The sequence below is a fragment of the Phyllopteryx taeniolatus genome, chromosome 12 (assembly GCF_024500385.1).
Source record: "Phyllopteryx taeniolatus isolate TA_2022b chromosome 12, UOR_Ptae_1.2, whole genome shotgun sequence".
In the NCBI taxonomy this organism is placed as follows: domain Eukaryota; kingdom Metazoa; phylum Chordata; class Actinopteri; order Syngnathiformes; family Syngnathidae; genus Phyllopteryx; species Phyllopteryx taeniolatus.
In genome coordinates, this window is record NC_084513.1 from 856,536 (window position 1) to 874,925 (window position 18,390).

Here is an 18,390-nt window from a genome sequence, read left to right on the forward strand (position 1 = left end):
ATATATATATATATATATATAGTATGGTGGGACACTTCCACCCGAGTGATATCCGTTGATAACATCGATTATATGGTTACATCATTCTGAAATTTCTGTAATAACATAAACATTGGCATATTGAGCTATGGAGAGAGAGAGAGAGAGAGCTGCAGCGTGTTTGTTTTGGAATACTTTGGTGAAAGTGGCAAGTATTTTCAATTCAATGGGCTCGAGTCCGAGTGAAATCACGAGTCTTTGCTATTGAAGTCCAATTCGAGTTGCAGGTCTGGTGACGTTTTGTCAAGTCGAGTCTGGATTCATCAAATTCATGACTCCAGTCTGACTCGAGTACAAGTCATGTGACGCGAGTCCACACCTCTGCTGTGTAACAGCATATGCAGTCCCTAATACCATTAGCATTGTTAGGGAATAACTATTTACATGTTATTAGATTATGTAATTTAGTTACAAAATTAATGTAATTGTAATCATTACGTTACTGAAAGAATGTGTAATTAAATTCATATAATTTTAGTTACATTTGGAAAATAGGTGCAAAAGCTCAGGTTTTTTCTTTTTGTTTTCTCATATCACTTCCTCCTTCCGAAGCCGGCGCTTTTGATTGGCTCTCTTTGGTCATGTGCCATTCTGCGATAGTCTCAAGCATGACAGACTTTTCCAAATATGACCTTAAAGTGCCACCTTGTGGTGCAATCTATTAGTTTGAAAAGGATTCTGTGGTTTTATCCACTTTTCCAAAGGTCTTGTTGATGCATTCATTCAAAATTAAGAAAAGTAATCAAAATGTAATCAATTTGAATTAGTTAACACTAATTTAACACATTTTCAACCCGGTAACTTGTAATTGTAACAAACTACATTTCCACCGTAATCTTCCCAACACTGCCTATTACAGTATCTATTGAGATCCCGCACACAAGCTGTATCAAAAATTGTGCCTTTATGAAGATAATAATGCTCAGTCTTGGGTAGGTTGATTAATTTAACAACAGGTTTATTATTTTGGTTGCAGTTTGTAGTAGTGTCAAGTTACACTCCATCATTTTGGGAGTTGTTTCCAATATTTTGTGTATTTAACAGTCTGATGCAGCATAGCTGACGCAAACGCCAAACAACATTGTTAAATTAGTACCAAAAAGTGAGCATTAGAATCCCTGTGAAAGCCTTTTTGGCCGTTATAAATGTAGGTGTACTTAACGAGGTGTCCCTTGAGTTCACATGATAACAGTTATCCACAGTTGTTAAAAAAAGAACAGATTCACTTGAAAATGGGGCAATTAAAAGCAGTGAGCATGGCAGACAATGTCACAATGAGCAGTTTTATGGCATTCGGCTGCCTCACACACACTTCACCGTCAGTGTTAGGCAAATATAAACGCTGTTTCTCCGTTGCCGCCGCCGTCGTATTTTTCAGATGATCAGCTTCAGCGTTCGAAGGAAAATAAGACCGGCCAGTTTAGCAGAGCTCATCTGCAGTCATATTGTCATGCGCGGACCGCTTTGCCACATCAGAGCGCGGCATTCCTCACAAGAAGGATTATGTAAAGGTGATGGCCAAAATGCTGCCTCGCCATCAATCGATTGTAGACTCTATGAACGATGAGGCACGATAAGGGAGGATGAGGTGTTCGTCTGAGCCGCCACGCCGTGACGGAAGATGTTTGTTAAATAGAAATGTCATCTTCATTGTGAGCACCAACACTTTGCTTTTCTCATAGAGATCACAGTTTTTATTATTATTATTGAACACTCCGCAGTCAGCTCCACTGCAGAGGCCATTCTCAAACAAAGACCAACAACACAACGCAACAGGGGTGGGCATCAGATAGTTGTGGTGTGATAACACAAAGATTTTTGCGTATAAAGAGGACATATTACAAAAGATTGACTTTTTAATTGCGTGATTACAAATAGTTGGGTCTCTGGAGTGCCTGTAAACCTGTCAAGTGTGATATTAAACAACCAAGTAAAGCTGTTATCGACCTATTTCTAAAAAGGTGTCAATGAACGAACTGTAACTGCTTCTACAAGGGAATATAGAATTCATGCTATCTTGCGGGCCTAGTGTGTGCGTCGAAGCTCGCAGCCACCCCTAGCGCCGCCCCGAGTCGTCATAGTAACAAAATCTGTACTCACCATTGGCCCTGCAGTATGAGGGGCACGATGAGAGCTGGCTCACTTGCTTGAGACAGGGAGCCTTCTCAATTCCCTACATGCAGAATGTCACATGACCAAACCCAGAAAACAGTTTAGCGGACTTTCTATGTATGCTGTGCTAATAGGCATAACTACAGGTTGATGACATGAAGGTTTGAAGCTGAATTTTGTTTTCTTTATGGTTGGTGTCTTTAGTCTTTAGTTATTTATATAAATATGTTATGATATACTGTATGTAAACACGAATGAAGCCTAAACATCGGATATTGTCATCTTTGGTGACTCAGTGGTGACATCTTGTTTTACACAAAAGACATTGTATATGTTTAAAGTTCCTATGGGTGCTTAGCCACGATTTCTGGCTTAATGTTCCGCCATTTACCCGTGCTGGAAGGAATTGTTTTCACCTGTTATGCCGAATGCCGAAGTTACTTGTGCATATACCCGATAGGGTGTGTAGAGTGTAATATAATAATTCATCCCTGATGAAATTATACCACAGACAGGTTTTAATGATATTGTTTTACATTGTGTACAAATGCATAATGTCTGATTTAGGCCAAGTAAAGGCCGGCATCGTTGAAAGCAATTTTTTTTGGGGGGGGGGTCAAATTGTCACCGTCATCATTACAGATTTTAAATGTAATAACTCAAACATTTTAAAAGTACCCATAAAATATTTTGAATATTAATATTTTGGAAATTGAAACACTAGGAATGCATAAAAAATGCTTTTTAAGTGCAGAAGTCTGAATTTGGCCGAGAGGTGGGGAGCACCCTGGACTGGTAGCCAGTCAATCACAGGGCACAAACAAAAACCCTTTACACTCAGTTTTCACATCTATGGAAAATTTAGAGCAGGGGTCACCAACATGGTGCCCGCAAGCACCAGATAGCGCCCAAGAACCACATGAGTAGCTAAAAATACATAGCTCACCAGCGATGGGACATTGTCATCTCCTACGAATGTTGTAGAAGTGTTCAGTTGAAAATGTAAACAATTGTAAGGATTTATAGAAATATATTACTGTTATTGATATGGCTGTTGTTGTGCCCATTGTTCTTTCATCCCTTTTGATTTGACTTCAAAGTGTAACATATTGATATTTATCTGTGTCCTACCTTGTTAAATCATATTTGATTGTAATTGTGAGAAATCATTAACACGATAGGTGTCTTTACATAGATGAATATCATTTATTATTAGTAATGTATTTTGAGCAAATTTGTTATTTCAGAAGTGTGCGTGAAACTGGTAGCCATTCGCATTGATCAGTACCCAAGAAGTAGCTGTCAGTTTTAAAACGGTTGGTGACCCCTGATTTAGAGTCAGATGTAACCTGACTTGGATGTTTTGGGGATGTGGTAGAACGACTGAGTACCAGGACCCAGGCACGGAGAGAACATTCAAATTCCACAGCAGAGATTTGAACTCAGAACCTCAGAAGTGTGAGGCAGACATCCTCTAGTCCACTGCGCTGCCATTAAACACATATTAGTTTTACAAATTTAAAATACTGTACCGATATTTCGATTTCAGTATTGGAAGTGCTGGTATTGGCAATACGAATACTAAAGATGAACAAAAGAATTTCAATTTCAAATTGTTATGTTCATTATTGTAGCTGGTAAATATAATCACTCAAACTTGATTAAACAGTTTCACTTCTTTACAAAATATTTTGAAAGTAGTAACAGTACGGTATTAAGCCCGCAATGTATTTTGGCAACCAATCCCAGGTGTAGTCCACCCACAGTTATCTGAGCGAGACTCCAGCTTCCCCGCAACCCTGACCAGGATAAATGGTAGAAAATTGATGTTTGTATTAGTATATTAATATTTTGTCCCACGGCTAGAACACAAGTGCCTTAAAATGGTGCACATGTGCTGTCATGTGGTCCTTTTGCCCCGGTGATCAATCTCAAGTTTCCAAGCAACGCTGAACAGGATAAGCAATAGCAACTTGATGTCTGTATCAAGATATTGACGTTTGGTCGCACTCCAACTCTACAAGTGGAGCACCGGTGCAGTCATGTGGTGCTGTTTTTCATTTGATTCATCCTAATTGTTGTAACTTGGACTCCCCAGGTAGCAGGATTAACTGTATTCTAGTCAGTTACTTTGATTAGTCTTTAAATTTGTAAAAAAATAATATATATATATATATATATATATATTATGTTTGTTGCTTTTTTGTGTATGTTTTTTCTTTTCATTCTCGCTCCTCTGCGGAGAGAGCCGACTGTGGAGAGCCACAGGCGCACTCGCTTGCATAGCATTACTTTGTATTTATGGAGCACACCGTAGCGCTCGAGGCTACACAAAGTGATTCACAGATCACAAAACAAACAGGAGTGGTATAAAACAAACAAGGGGCCTGCAGAGTTAAAGCACACGGTTGAGGAACAAGTTGCCCCTGCTGAAGAGTGTTTTTTTGCTTTGTGTGTCATGTTAGTTTCCGCGCCATTGTGCCCCTTCAGGAGATAAGTGGCAGGTCCTGCTACTCCATGCCCCCCTCCTGCCTCAGGGGAAACATGAACATTAACACAGATAATGACCAATTCTTTTGCCCCACAGCTACTGCATATTGGAACCATTTTTCACATGCCTTACTGTCGTAGACCATGCGGGCATTCTGACACCAAAATAGCTTTTTTTTTCTGGGAGACAATAAAAAAGTTAGTCTGAGACTTACAGTAGCAACACTCACTGCCTTGCATTAAAACACACACACACATGCGCACACACTCATGCACATACACACAAAATAATAAAAGTAATGTAAAATATGACCCATTTCTTGTGAAAAGTGAAACACAATCCGTTCTGTGACGCTGGTAGACCTTCAAGTTGTTCTGGTTTCGAAATAAATTTTCCTATAGGAAATTATCTGACGTAACTGATCTGTCTAAGTGGATTTTTGGTGAGTTCATCAGTATGTTAAAGTCCCCAAAAAGGCAATTTAGTAATAAAAACAAATACAGTGATTTCCTTATTTTCCTCACCCCTCCTAAAGTAAAACTACTCACCCTTTGAAGATCTCTGATAGATATGTAATGGTGAGTGAACAGCAAGGCGTTGACAGAGCAATACTGTTTAGTAGGGTTTGCTGGAATTAATAAATCTTGTCTATGTTGGCAGGTAGATTAAGAAAACATCTTACCCTTTGTGCTCGCTTTGTCACAATGTTAAGAAATTTATGTTCAACATCAATGTTAACATCTACTTAGTATAATGTACTGTATTTGTACATGCATAATGAATACACATTCAACACTCAGCTGCAATAGGTGAAAATCTGCACGATAGAGACCATATAAAAACCCTTTAAAAATATTATAATTATAATAAACTATTTGTACCCCTCCCACAAACTTTAAACAAATTAGGCCTAATTTACGAACTGTGCATATGCATAGATATGTGCTTAAATCATGCGTACGCACGCTTGACGCACTGATCTGTGCTTTATCAATATATCCATTCTTGTTTTTGTTTGTACTCTGAGAACACATTTAGAACATCCCCAGACCATGCGTACACACAATTAATGCAGGATCAGCCATCGTTAATAAGTCAAAAGCACCTTTTACCCAAGGTTTTACCTTTTACCCATTCGTAAAAACAATAATAATAACTTTGGCAATAATAACCATAAATTTGCTAATAGGTTGACTCTCCTAAATAACAATTAAAAGGCCGCTTCTCATCACTTTTAACCTAGTTCTGTTCAAGAGCTTGTAAATTAGGATATCTGAATTTAGGTGTCTAAGTGCACGGCCGACTTTGACACTCAACGAGGAAGAGCAATCAGAGCGCAATTCGTAATTTCCTCCTTTTTTCAAGGCTTTGGTATTCTTTATAATACCTACGAGAATCTGATTTATATATATTTTTTTTCTGTAATTCTGCATGTGCAAATGTAAATTGATCAATTCACAGTAGGCACACACCGCTGCTGGTGTGGTTGAATTGTGCATGAAGTCCTTCGGTCAGCATAGGGCTCATATATTTTATTTCACTTCCAACTCAAATTCCATAAATTTTATCAACTACAAATTCCTCTTTGCTCTGCTATATTTATTTGTTACTATGTATCTTAACATTGTATTCAGTGTTTGGTCATTCTCTGCTGTTGAATTGTTTTTTCTATATTTTGTGCCTCATTCTCTAATTTAACTTTGGAATTAATTAAAAATGATTATCATGTGGTGGCACGGTGGACGACCGGTTAGCGCATCTGCGTCACGGTTCTGAGGACCCTGGTTCAAATCCGACCTCGCCTGTGTGGAGTTTGCATGTTCTCCCCGTGCCAGCGTGGGTTTTCTCCGGGTACTCCGGTTAAGGACGGGGTTTATGCAGATTGCAGGTCCCAGGCTCGAGCGTGTGAAATAGAATGAATTCTGATTCATTAACATACGCATGGTGGGGTGAAGAACATTGACACGGTACCCACGTATCATGAATCTGCAGAGTTAGAACATTTCTATGCATTTATTAGGAAAAGAGGCCGATTGAAACTTATTAAAACCCTTTTTTCCCCTTAGTATTCCTGCGCTTACTCTCCTACTGTCAAGAATTGGGAGACTATCATATAACAAATCTTTAAGAAAACAAAAACAAGAAGACTCTCTCACTCACACAGTTCTCCAAAAAAGAGGCAACACATGCTTGGTTAAAACTGTTTATTTGTCACTGGCAGTTTAAGATTCATGTAAAACTGACACATAAAACAGAAGTATATTTATATTTAAAGACCAAAATTCAATCAAAGCGTATGATTTTGTCTTGCCAAAGTCTGCTAGCTCAATGCTAACATATAATGCAGAAGGCCATAGACAGGCTAACAGAAATCAGCATAAATGTTTTGGAACATAGAGGTAATTATAAACCTACAGCAACTGCTACTTTAACACCTACATGTAGCAACACATACAAACAGAGCATATAACAATACTCAGAGGCATATATTCTTTCTGCTTTACAGGGATAACAACTTTTGCTGTTGACTGCTGGTAGTTGTGGACCTTCTCTACCTCTTCTTCTGTCTCTTAATTACACTGCATCTATTCCAGTAAACTTCAGTGTGCCTGACATGTTGCGGCACACCGTGGTACTACACTGAAGGCACTCAACTCTAAATTCAATGGCTTAAAAATCTGCACTATAGTTGAGGCGAGAACCTGGGTGATTATAGACTCTGTATATCACTCTTAAGCAGCATGTTGCTCCCTGCAACTAATACACTCAGAGCCTAATTGGAAAGAGATGGAAGGGACTCTAGCTTTTTTAAAAAGGTCATACAGTGAAAAAAAATCTCAAATCTTAGGGGTGCTAGGATTAAATAGGCTACAAACGCCTATGGTGGGAATGATGAGCTGCATATAGTGCAGCTTCACTGTACAGGTACAGTCGTCACTCATCATATCGTGCCTCACTATTTGCGTCTTCGTTATATCACAGATTTTTATATCGTACATTTTTATTATTATTTTTCCACAGGGACTGCTACTGCAGAGCAATATAAGTACGAGCCAGGAGGAAACAATGCGTAAAAGATGGAGAGAATCCAAAGTTAGGGATCATTTCACACTAAAATCCAATGTGCCTATTGCAAAGCACAACTGGCTTAAGATACACATGGTAAAGAAAATATTATCTAATTTAGTATAGCCTACCACTCCTAGTTAGAAAAAAACACAAGCACATATTCACACACGACCTGCCATTTGCCACAACTGACCCCAAGACACTCAACACAGAGTGGCTCACGGTTTAGCCAGTTAATGGCCAGCCAACTCTACACTCTCATTCGCTGACTCTGATGGCCTCCAACTGGCCCTCCTTTTAAAGTCCGACGCAGCCAGTCACAGTCACAGATACAGTGGAACATGAGAATGGCGATTCCAAATGGACAAAAATAATATCTGCACCTCACATGCATATAGTATTTTTTTATGCGTAAAGCCTTAAAATCTATCCATTCTCTGGACCACTTATTCTCACTAGGGTCACAGGTATGCTGGAGTTTATCCCAGCTGACGTTGGGAGAGAGGCAGGGTGCTCCATGAACTGTTTACCAGCCGATCGCAGGGCACATATAGATAAACAAGCATTCACAGTCACATGCACCCCCAAGGACAATTTAGAGTCTTCAATTAACCTACCATGCACAGTTTTGGGTTAGGGTGAGAGAAAACCTATGCAGGCAGGGGGGGGGGAGCTTGGATTTGAACCCATGACCTCTGAACTGTGAGGCAGATGTGATAACCAGTTGTCCACCGTGCCCCCCTTAACATATATATACAAATAATGAAATAAATATATGTACTCTACTTCGCAGATTTCGTCTATTGTGCAGGTTGTCTGGAATGTAACATCTACGATAAATGGGGGATTACAGTAATTGATATTTACCCAATTTAATGGCTCATATGGCGGCACGGTGGACAACTGGTTATCACATCTGCTTCACAGTTCAAATCTGGCCCAGCCTGCATGGAGTTTGCATGTTCTCTCCGTGCCTGCGTGGGTTTTCTCCGGGCACTCCAGTTTCCTCCCACATCCCAAAAACATGCATGGTATATTAATTGAAGACTCTCAATTGCACGTAGACGTGAATGTGAGTGTGAATGGTTGTTTGTTTATATGTGCCCCGAGATTGGCTGGCGACCTGTTGATGGTGAACCCCGCTTCTCGCCCGAAGGTAGCTGGGATAGGCTCCAGCACGTCTGTAACCTTAGTGAGGATAAGCTGTACAGAAGAGGAATGAATGTATGAATGAATAATTGCTCATATTGGAGTGAGGCATCCTGAACCCTGTTCTTTCTGACTGAAGAGAGAAACATTTTTTTTTTAAGACTTTGGCCATTAAAATGCACAATCTTGAACTACATTAATTTTTATGAAGTATTGCTTTTGAGCTTTTAAAATAACTAAATGTCCTGACAAATTTTGAAATAAGATCACATCATTTTGGCTGTACGTGGACTCAATGTCTTTTCTGCCCCTTCACACTGATGCGAGCATTGTTCTGTCCACCACCACCCCTCCCGACCCCCCACCCCACCCCCGCCCAATCTTAGAGTCCTACGTGGCAGACTTTGATGGCAGAAGCTCCTTGCTGTATCGATTTAACCAAAAGTCGATGTCCACCGTGAAAGATGTCATCTCGCTGCTCTTTAAGAGTCAGCAGGCCAATGGGGTTTTGCTGCACGGCGAGGGCCAGAGAGGCGACTACATCACTCTGGAGCTCCACCGGGGGAAACTGGACCTCTACCTCAACTTAGGTGATGCATATTTTGTGGTTTAACACTTTAAACTGATAGCAAGAAATCCTCAGTTCATCATATAGCCACTTTCTGTATAGAGAAACATACTGTAGCTTACATTTTATCAGCATCATAGCATTTTTGTGTTTTGTCTACAAAACACTACCGTATGAGAAAATGATATTTGGACAGACAGTACTTAACAAATGTATTTGACAACCTGTTTACAAAAACAAGGATAGCATTCAAAATCACGTAGTGCTTTAATGCGGACAATGTTCATTTCAAACTGAATTCAACTTTTTATAGCCAAATTTGAGGCAGTTTACTGGGTTTTTTTGAGACGTCATAAATTAATGAAGCATAACTTTCAACCTCAGAAATTCACAAATGTTTCTGTACAGTTGTACAGGTCAGTAACTATAATTTCTCATCTAAATCAGTAATAATGTGCTTTACAATTTTTCCCCCATTTTTTGTAACAGTCCATTTGAAAATTCATGGATAACCATAACAATAATAATATTTCAGCATAAAAATGTTTGTTTGGGTTGAAGAGCTTCAACATTATTAGTCTATCTGGTTATTTAATTTCTTAAGCACTATATTTTTATTTTTATTTTCATAATACTATACAATGCAAAAGTCCATTATTGTATTTTAGAGATGGGAATTCCAGGGTCACTCTCAATCCGATATTATCATGAAATCTTACCAGCAATGGCATCTGTAAGGATTTGGCGCTTTGGAACCATATGGTCTTGGTTGAGTGCTGCTGCTGACAACAAAAATGTGTCAGATGTTTGTGTGCTTACTGACTCATGTCGAGATGCCCTTGAACAAGGCACCGATCCCAACCCGTAGTTCAAGAGATGCAGCACTGTTTGTGTGCCCCTTTGCAGTCTATGTTTAGTGTTGATGTTTATATCTCCCCTAGGATGCTTGCAGTGTCTGATCTGGATCTCTGTATGGTGTTCAACACAAAATACTGTATACAGCGGAGTTTAAATTTAATTTTGTGTTGAGGGATTTTAATCGGTATGATATATTAAAAATTAATCAAAATATACTGCAATTGGCTGGCAAACAGTTTCGCCCAGTCAACTGGGATAGACTCCAACTCACAAAAGCAGTGTCAAAATTGGATGGATGGATAATCGATGTATACAGTATGGTTTTACAGTCCGATGAAAAGCCAATTTATCAAGTTAACATTTTTTAGGATGGAGAGAAAAATAAACAAGAAACAACAGTAATAGATAGAACTATCAGAAGAAATATATGTATTTTCCTTGACCTCGGATACAGGCAGAATTACCATATGTATTGATATTTTGTCTTGCCTCTACCCTATTTAGCGTGACCTCTTTCACTACTACACTTTTTTTGATTTATCATTGTTTTTATAATCACCACCTGCAGGCATGCAAGGAGCAGTGTCAGAGTGAAGGGGCGCACAAACTGTGCTGCACCTCTTTAGCTCGATTTGTGTTATAGGGGATCACCCCTTGCTTAAGGGCACTTTGACAGTAGTCAGAAAGCAGACGATCACATCTCTCCAAAATCTAGTTGCCATTTTGCTTGTTTCAAAGCCCAAGTCCTTACAGATGAGCTACTGCTGCCTTCATATACGTAGTCATACTTGTATAGCATGGAGTGAACGCATATTTAAGGTTAAAAAAATAATTACAAAAATCAATTGCACAAAAGTGCAACACCGCAGGGAGCTCTTTCTGTAAAAACAAAAATGAAATGTAACCCTAATTAATGCTAACACTAACGTCCCACTATTTATTGCTGTGAAAAAGGTCATTAAGACAACAAATGTAGTGGGTTTTTTTTGTGTGTTTTTTTTTTTTTTTACATTATCTAACAATGGCCAACACACAGTTCAAGAATTGGTGTCCTGGACGCAACTGACCCCACTTGCACACGTTCGACTCACCTGACACCACCTCCCCCCACCCCCTGCTGTTTTTCCAGACGACAGCCCTCCGAGGTTGAGCTCCCCCCGCATTGCCATTACGGTGGGCAGCCTTTTGGACGACCAGCATTGGCACGCCGTGCACGTGGAGCGCTTCAACAAGCACGTCAACCTCACAGTGGACGCCCACACACACCACTTCCAAACCCAAGGGGAGGCGTACTCACTGGAGGTGGACTACGAGGTGAGCAAATTAGCATGAAGTGGTCCGAATCAGTTCGTATAATTGGAGTGCACTTGACGCATTTATCCCGTAAGCAGAACATTGGTAACACCACGCATGTGAGAAGTGGTTGAAGTATTCTCTCTCCAGGACTGTAGGGGGGGAAAAAGCCCAACATTTAATAGCGGAGGAACTGTATAAAGTATGGATTGAACACCTCCATGCTCCTTCTGCATTATACATGCAGGCGAGTGCATATTCAGGATCCCTTTAAAGCCTCCTCCTTTTAAAAGTAGTCAGCCGGACATAATGCTTTCAACTCATGCACCTAGCATTAATTAGGGGGCCAAAGCTGATAAAATCTCAACTGTTAAAAAGAGACGTTTCAACCGTGCACGCCGCGCAAGAACTGGCGGGCATAAGTAATGGCTCAATTCCTGAAAACCTTACCTTTTAATGACCACAAACTCCAACCCATTAATAATCAAATGCTGGAACAGCCTTCCCGGAAGACGTTTGCCGAACGGCTGTGGGGATTTGTTTTACAGGGAGCCGCATCATCTAAGTGAGCTTGGCTTGCATTCCACAGTCTCAGCGATATGAGATCGGATGGGTTGAGGTCAGAGCTCTCAGTTAAGTTCTTGGAACGCCGCTTTGGGAGCTCTCTTTAGGGGAAAGTGACTTGTAATAACTAGGTTAAAATAGCTTAAAATTTAGAAAGTGATGTGTTTTAAACATGCATGGTGACAGTCTGAGTATTTTCTGTTGAACCCTTGAACCCTGGTGTCTCATAGTGGTGGAGTTACTTGCACGGCTTGAACCATTCAGACAGCCCAACTTTGGGTTTGCATGCATGGGTTTTCTCCGGCATCCCGCACAACCCAAAAATGACTAATGTCAATCTCCAATCAGTTGCCTCAACCAAAGGGCTGATACAAGATTTGGATTCTGCGTTATATGGTTGGTGCCCACTGCTCCTCAGGCATGAATGGCTGAAAAAAAGTATATTTTCCTTTACCTATGTCACAGCTGAGCTTTGGCGGAATCCCACTTCCTGGAAAACCTGGCACGTTCCTCAGGAAGAACTTCCAGGGTTGCATGGAGAACCTTTACTACAATGGCATCAATATCATAGACCTGGCCAAACGACGCAAGCCACAGATACACAGCGTGGTAAGTTTGAAATATTTTCAAAATATGGTGGTGGCTACTATTCGACCTACTTAAAGAATTGAACGCATCCTTTTAGATTGAAAAACACACTTGCATTGAGGGCCAACCTCTACTAGTATTTGACGAGCATTCTTACTCATCACATCTTTTTTTTTGCAAATGTCAGCCACTTGTACCCCAGAGTTCTGCCCTTGGACCATTCTTTTTCTGTTAGCCGATTCTCTCTCGGTAAGAAATTTTACTATTTACTAATTTTAACGCAGCTTTTCCAGCCATGGCAGTCTTAAGTGTCTGCAGACAGGAAATACACAACAGACCATGTAATGTGAGTGACCATGTGAATTGTATCTCCGCCTATGAAAACATTTTATTCAGTGTTGAGCCAGGCAAAACGTTATGAAGAACTGTTTAATTGTTAATGTTAGTTAGGGGTAGCATGGTGGACGACTAGCACATCTCCCTCAAAGTTCTGAGGGCAAATCAAATCCAAGCCCCGCCTGTGTGGAGTTTGCATGTTCTCCCCGTGCCTGCGTGGGTTTTTTCCAGGTACTCCGGTTTCCTCCCACATCCCAAAAACACGCCTGGTAGGCGGGAGTGGGTAGTAACGCGCTACATTTACTCAAGTAACATTTTCCATAAACTGTACTTGTTAGAGTACTTTAAATGCACCGTACCTTTACTTGAGTATTTATGTGAAGAAGGATCGATACTTTTACTCCATTACAATGATCGACATGCCGTTCGCTACTTTTATTTATCCATTCTTGTGTGTGCCTGTCACTTTTTAGACTCCATCTTCGACTTCCGCATAGGGCGCCCGTCGCGCCAATCCCTAATGTCATTTGACTCCAATTTACCAATCAGACGGAACAAGTCAGTCACATGATCGCGCACGTAGCTTTCGCGTGCCAATCAAAAGGAGTCATTTTGGGGGGAAACTGCCACGCGACTGTGTCAATTTTATTGACTCCAAAAAACAACAGCTTTATCATGCAGCTCTTAAATTGTGACTGCACAAACCTGGATATTTCAGCCCACTTCTAACTTGAAAAAACATCTTGCAGTTGCAGATGTTTCTGTTGTTTTGGCAGTGGATATGGCAAAATTAGCACTATCCCTATGGTGTCGCACACGCACACACAAACAATAAGTCTGTTCAGCAAACAGCTTCTTCATGAAGTCATTTAAGCGAATAAAGGAAATAATGTTTCTGTAGGGCCCAACGTATGTGTTGTTGGTTTTTGGGCAGTTAAAATTTGAAATGGTGGCAGGTGTGTGTCGACTCCCATATATTATTATTTTTTTTATTTTTTTTTATTTTGATGTTCATACTCTGATTAAAAAAAAAAAATCAGAAGTTACTCACAAGTTACTCTTTACTTGAGTAGTTTTTTAATTGAATACTTTCCTACTCTTACTCAAGTAAATATTTGGATGACTACTTTTTACTTTTACTTAAGTCATATTATTCCAAAGTAACAGTACTCTTACTTGAGTACCATATTTGGCTACTCTAAGCACCTCTGATGGTAGGTTGATTGAAGACTCTAAATTTCCCGTAGGTGTGAATGTGAGTGTGAATGGTTGTTTGTTTATTTGTGCCCTGCGATTGGCTGGCGACCGGTTCAGGGTGTACCCAGCCTCTCGCCCGAAGATAGCTGGGATAGGCTCCATACAGAAAATGGATGGATGGATGGATGGATGTTAGTTAGGATTATTTTTATATAAAATATTCAGACCACAACAACTCAAAAAAATGCACACTTTAACTATTCCTTCAAAATCTTTTCATGCTCCCTTTTTGAGGCACTTTAGGATGGTTTGTTTAAAAGCATGTGAATTTGAATAATGAATATTGAATATTTGAATATTTTTGTTCTTTCATTTTACTAAACCTGGGGCTAACGAAATGAACTCGAACTTTCTTTAAAACTGAGGATTTACAAGGGTGACCCCTTTTTGCTTAATCAGATAAATAATATACATACGATTAATATTAATATTAACAGATTATATTATTATTATTATTATTGGTAGATTAGTCGAATTTTTTAAAGCATTCATCAGACCCCCATAACTGAATTTTATTTTATTTTATTTTTTTTAATTAAATCATTTGTCTTTGATGGTTGTCTTCCAGAGATTAAAGATTTATGAACAAAACATATTTATTGTTTGAGGTACTTAAAAACATTTATATTGATCAACCTGAATACTTTCACATAAACACATTACCCAAACATATATTTTTTATATAACAGGAAGATTTTTGGACTTAAGGAATTTTGGGAAGAAAATTGGAAGGAGGGACCAGTAAAGAGCCCATCATTTCCAACGTGATGGCGCGATTTGGAGGGTCCGAAAATCAGACAGTAACCACCGTGCAAACCTTCGCACAGCATCTCGCCCAAGCCAATCCCTGGCCTTTAAAGTGTGATTGGGGCATTAAAAGTCCTTTGCTGACAACAAGAGTAGGGAGGCGGAGAGAGAGAGCAGCTGCAATGATGGGAGCTATAATGGAATTTCAATGGGACAATCTCCCTGAGGTTGATGGAGGGGAATCTCATTGCGAGTCAAGGAGCTGTGATTGCTCTGCTCTACTCTGCACTGCCCTGCGGGCGGCGATAAGTCCTCGGCCCACTCCAATGCCGCCGGTCGCCTGTCCCGGACATGACGCCTGCACTGTGCAGGATACAACCCCAGTTTAAATTTAACTCATTTCGCTCCATGGACGATAAATGAAGTCATTTTTGTCAGTTCTTGAGGGATTTTAGAGTCACTTCTGTGAGGTTTTTCATGTAATTGCCTGGGGTTTTATCAATGTCATTCAAATGACCTTTTTTGGACACACTAGTTAGAAAACAACCTTGATGCTACTTGTCAAGTATGTGTATGTAAACTTCTGTAGTGTTTGTAAATCTTAATTATATACAATTCAGCAAAATGTATTAAAACGGAGCAGGGGGTGCGATATGTGGTCTGCATGCTTCACATGCACACATCAGCACACTAACTGCCAAGTGTAATTCAGCAGCTTAGTCATTAAGTGCTGCCTCCATGAGTGAAAATACAATTTTATGAATACTGAGGTAGTGACAGTAGCAGATTCATGCAAGCGTCATTCACTTGCAGTCTGGACGCAGCGGGCGAACAGCTCCTGCTCTGAATGCAGCTGCGAGGGAGTTTCCAAAAGTCTCTAATAACGCCAGAAAAAGTTGCTAGATTTGCCGCTAATCACTTTTTTGAAAAACATTTGCTGGGGAGGTGGTCTCTATCGTAGCAAAATATCAAATGGAAAAAAAAGGTTGCTAAATTGGCAACACTGTAATAAGGACACGTTGCCATCAGCTAGCGGCATGCCTCGTCATTATGGTTAGGGTTACTTGCCATTGGCACACACATTGGTGATGAGCAGTGGCGCATATGCACAGGCGCAAACGTCAAAACCTGCTGGTTTCAGCGGGGTAAATAAAAGGGTGAAAAGTGTCCTATAATTCCGGATCAGGAGTGTCAAACTCCTCCCTAACAGTACCCACCCTACTTGGAGTCCTGTACGGGGTCCTGGAGAACAGTCCTGCTAGGGACTCCCTTGTTCTGCTGGGGGACTTCAATGCTCATGTAGGCAATGACAATGAGACCTGGAATTGGAAAGAACAGCCCCCCTGAATAGAACCCAAGCGGTGTTCTGTTATTGGACTTTGCTCTTCACAGATTGTCCATAATGAACACTATGTTCAGACATAGGGATGTCCATACGTGCACTTGACACCAGGACACCCTAGGTCACAGTTCAATACTTGACTTTGTGATCTTATCATCAGACTTCCGCCTGCATGTCTTCGACACCCAGTTGACGACAGGGGTGCAACTGTCAACTGTCCAACTGATGGTGTGTTGGCTCAGATACCAGTCACGTTTGGCAGACTCGAATGTATTGTGCGGGACCCCTGTCAGAAGGAGTTTCAACTCTCACCTCCAGCAGAACTTCGACCACGTCCAAATGGGACATGTTCTGTGCCTTAATTGTTGAAGCAGCCGACTGGAGCTGTGGCTGTAAGGTGGTCAATGCCTGGCATAGCGGCAATCCCCGAACCCAGGGACACCGGAGGTGAGAGATGCCATCAAGCAGAAAAAAGAGCCCTATCGGGCCTTTTTGGCCAGTGGGACTCCAGAGGCAGCTGATGGGTACCAGCAGGCAGAGCAGAATGTAGCATTGGTGAGCGCAAAGGTAAAAGCTCAGGCATGGAATGAGTTTGGTGAGGCCTGGAGAACACTTTCTTGATGGCTTCGAAGAATTTCGTGTCTATTATCCAACGTCTTAAGAGGGGTAGCAGTGCACCATCAACACTGTCCAGAGTGTGTATGGGGAGCTGGTGACCTCAACTTGAGACATTAAAAGGAGGTGGGGAGAGTTTCCCTTCGAAGACCTCTTCAAGTCCACTGACACACCTTTCTATGAGGAAGCAGCGACTGGGCACTAGGGCAGACCTGGGGTGATGGTCTCCAGAGGTGGGAAGCAACGAAGTACTTGTACCTCGTTACTGTTTTAAGTACCCTATTTTCGCGACCATTTGGCACACCGTATTAAAAGGGCAGTCTCAGTTACGGGGTCTATTTCTGTGTTTAACACATACATAAGGCGCACCATATTATTGGGCGCAGGCATGGTAAAACATACGCTATCTTAAAACATACGCTAGCATACATGAACGAAGATAAACCAAAACAGGAAGTGTAGGTACTCACATTGGTCGACGAGTGAGTACGGAAGGCTAATAAAGAGTCGCGATTTTGCTACATTTTGCAGTTCCTGCACCAATTACGACTCTCTCTCTGTCTGGGATGCTCAGAACTACTTCGTCTAGCTCCTTCCAGAATTTCTCTTTCACCTCTAGGTCACATCCTACCTGTGGGGCATAGCCACTAATCACATTATACATAACACCCTCAATTTCAAGTTTCAGCCTCATCACTCGATCTGATACTCTTTTCACCTCCAAGACATTCTTACCCAACTCTTCTTTTAAAATAACCCCGACTCCATTTCTTTTCCGTATCTATACCATGGTAAAATAATTTAAACCCTGCCCCTAAACTTCTAGCCCTACTGCCTTTCCACCTGGTCTCCTGGACACACAATATATCAACCTTTCTCCTAATCATCATGTCAACCAACTGTCATTGTCCCAACATTCAAAGTCCCCACATTCAGTTCTAGGGTCTGTGCTTTCCTCTTCTCTTTCTGCCGAAGAACCCGCTTTCCACCTCTTCTTCTTCTTCGACTTCGACTGAATCGACTTCGACTGAATCTGGATTAAATAAACTTTAATATTATAAACACGAGAAATAAAATTTGCGATAAAATACATCAATGGTATTTGTTTGTTGTTTTGTATTTAAATAGATAACATGAATTCTCCTGTCTCTCTATCTTCTATTTATCTATCTCCAACTACCTTTCTTTTTTATGTAAATCTTTTTTCAAAGGCCAACAACAAAACAACCCCAAAAACAGGAATGTCCTTCAATAAAAAGCCAAACTTCAAACTATTAACAGTCCCTACCTCGGAGTTGATAAAGGGCATTAAAAAAAAAAAAAAACATTAATTCAATTGTGTTATATTCTTTGTTACAGCCA

At 40.6% G+C, this 18,390-nt stretch overlaps 1 protein-coding gene across 3 annotated transcripts in view; it reads left to right on the forward strand.

Moving 5' to 3' along the window:
* LOC133486862 (contactin-associated protein-like 5) overlaps window positions 1–18,390 on the forward strand; it is a 192,033-nt gene that overhangs the window by 88,304 nt on the left and 85,339 nt on the right. For all 3 annotated transcript variants that reach the window (XM_061792623.1, XM_061792622.1, XM_061792624.1), the window contains 3 exons: window positions 9,247–9,450; window positions 11,416–11,600; window positions 12,609–12,752. In XM_061792623.1, the coding sequence (XP_061648607.1) occupies window positions 9,247–9,450; window positions 11,416–11,600; window positions 12,609–12,752 (533 nt within the window). The remainder of the gene's footprint in view (window positions 1–9,246; window positions 9,451–11,415; window positions 11,601–12,608; window positions 12,753–18,390) is intronic.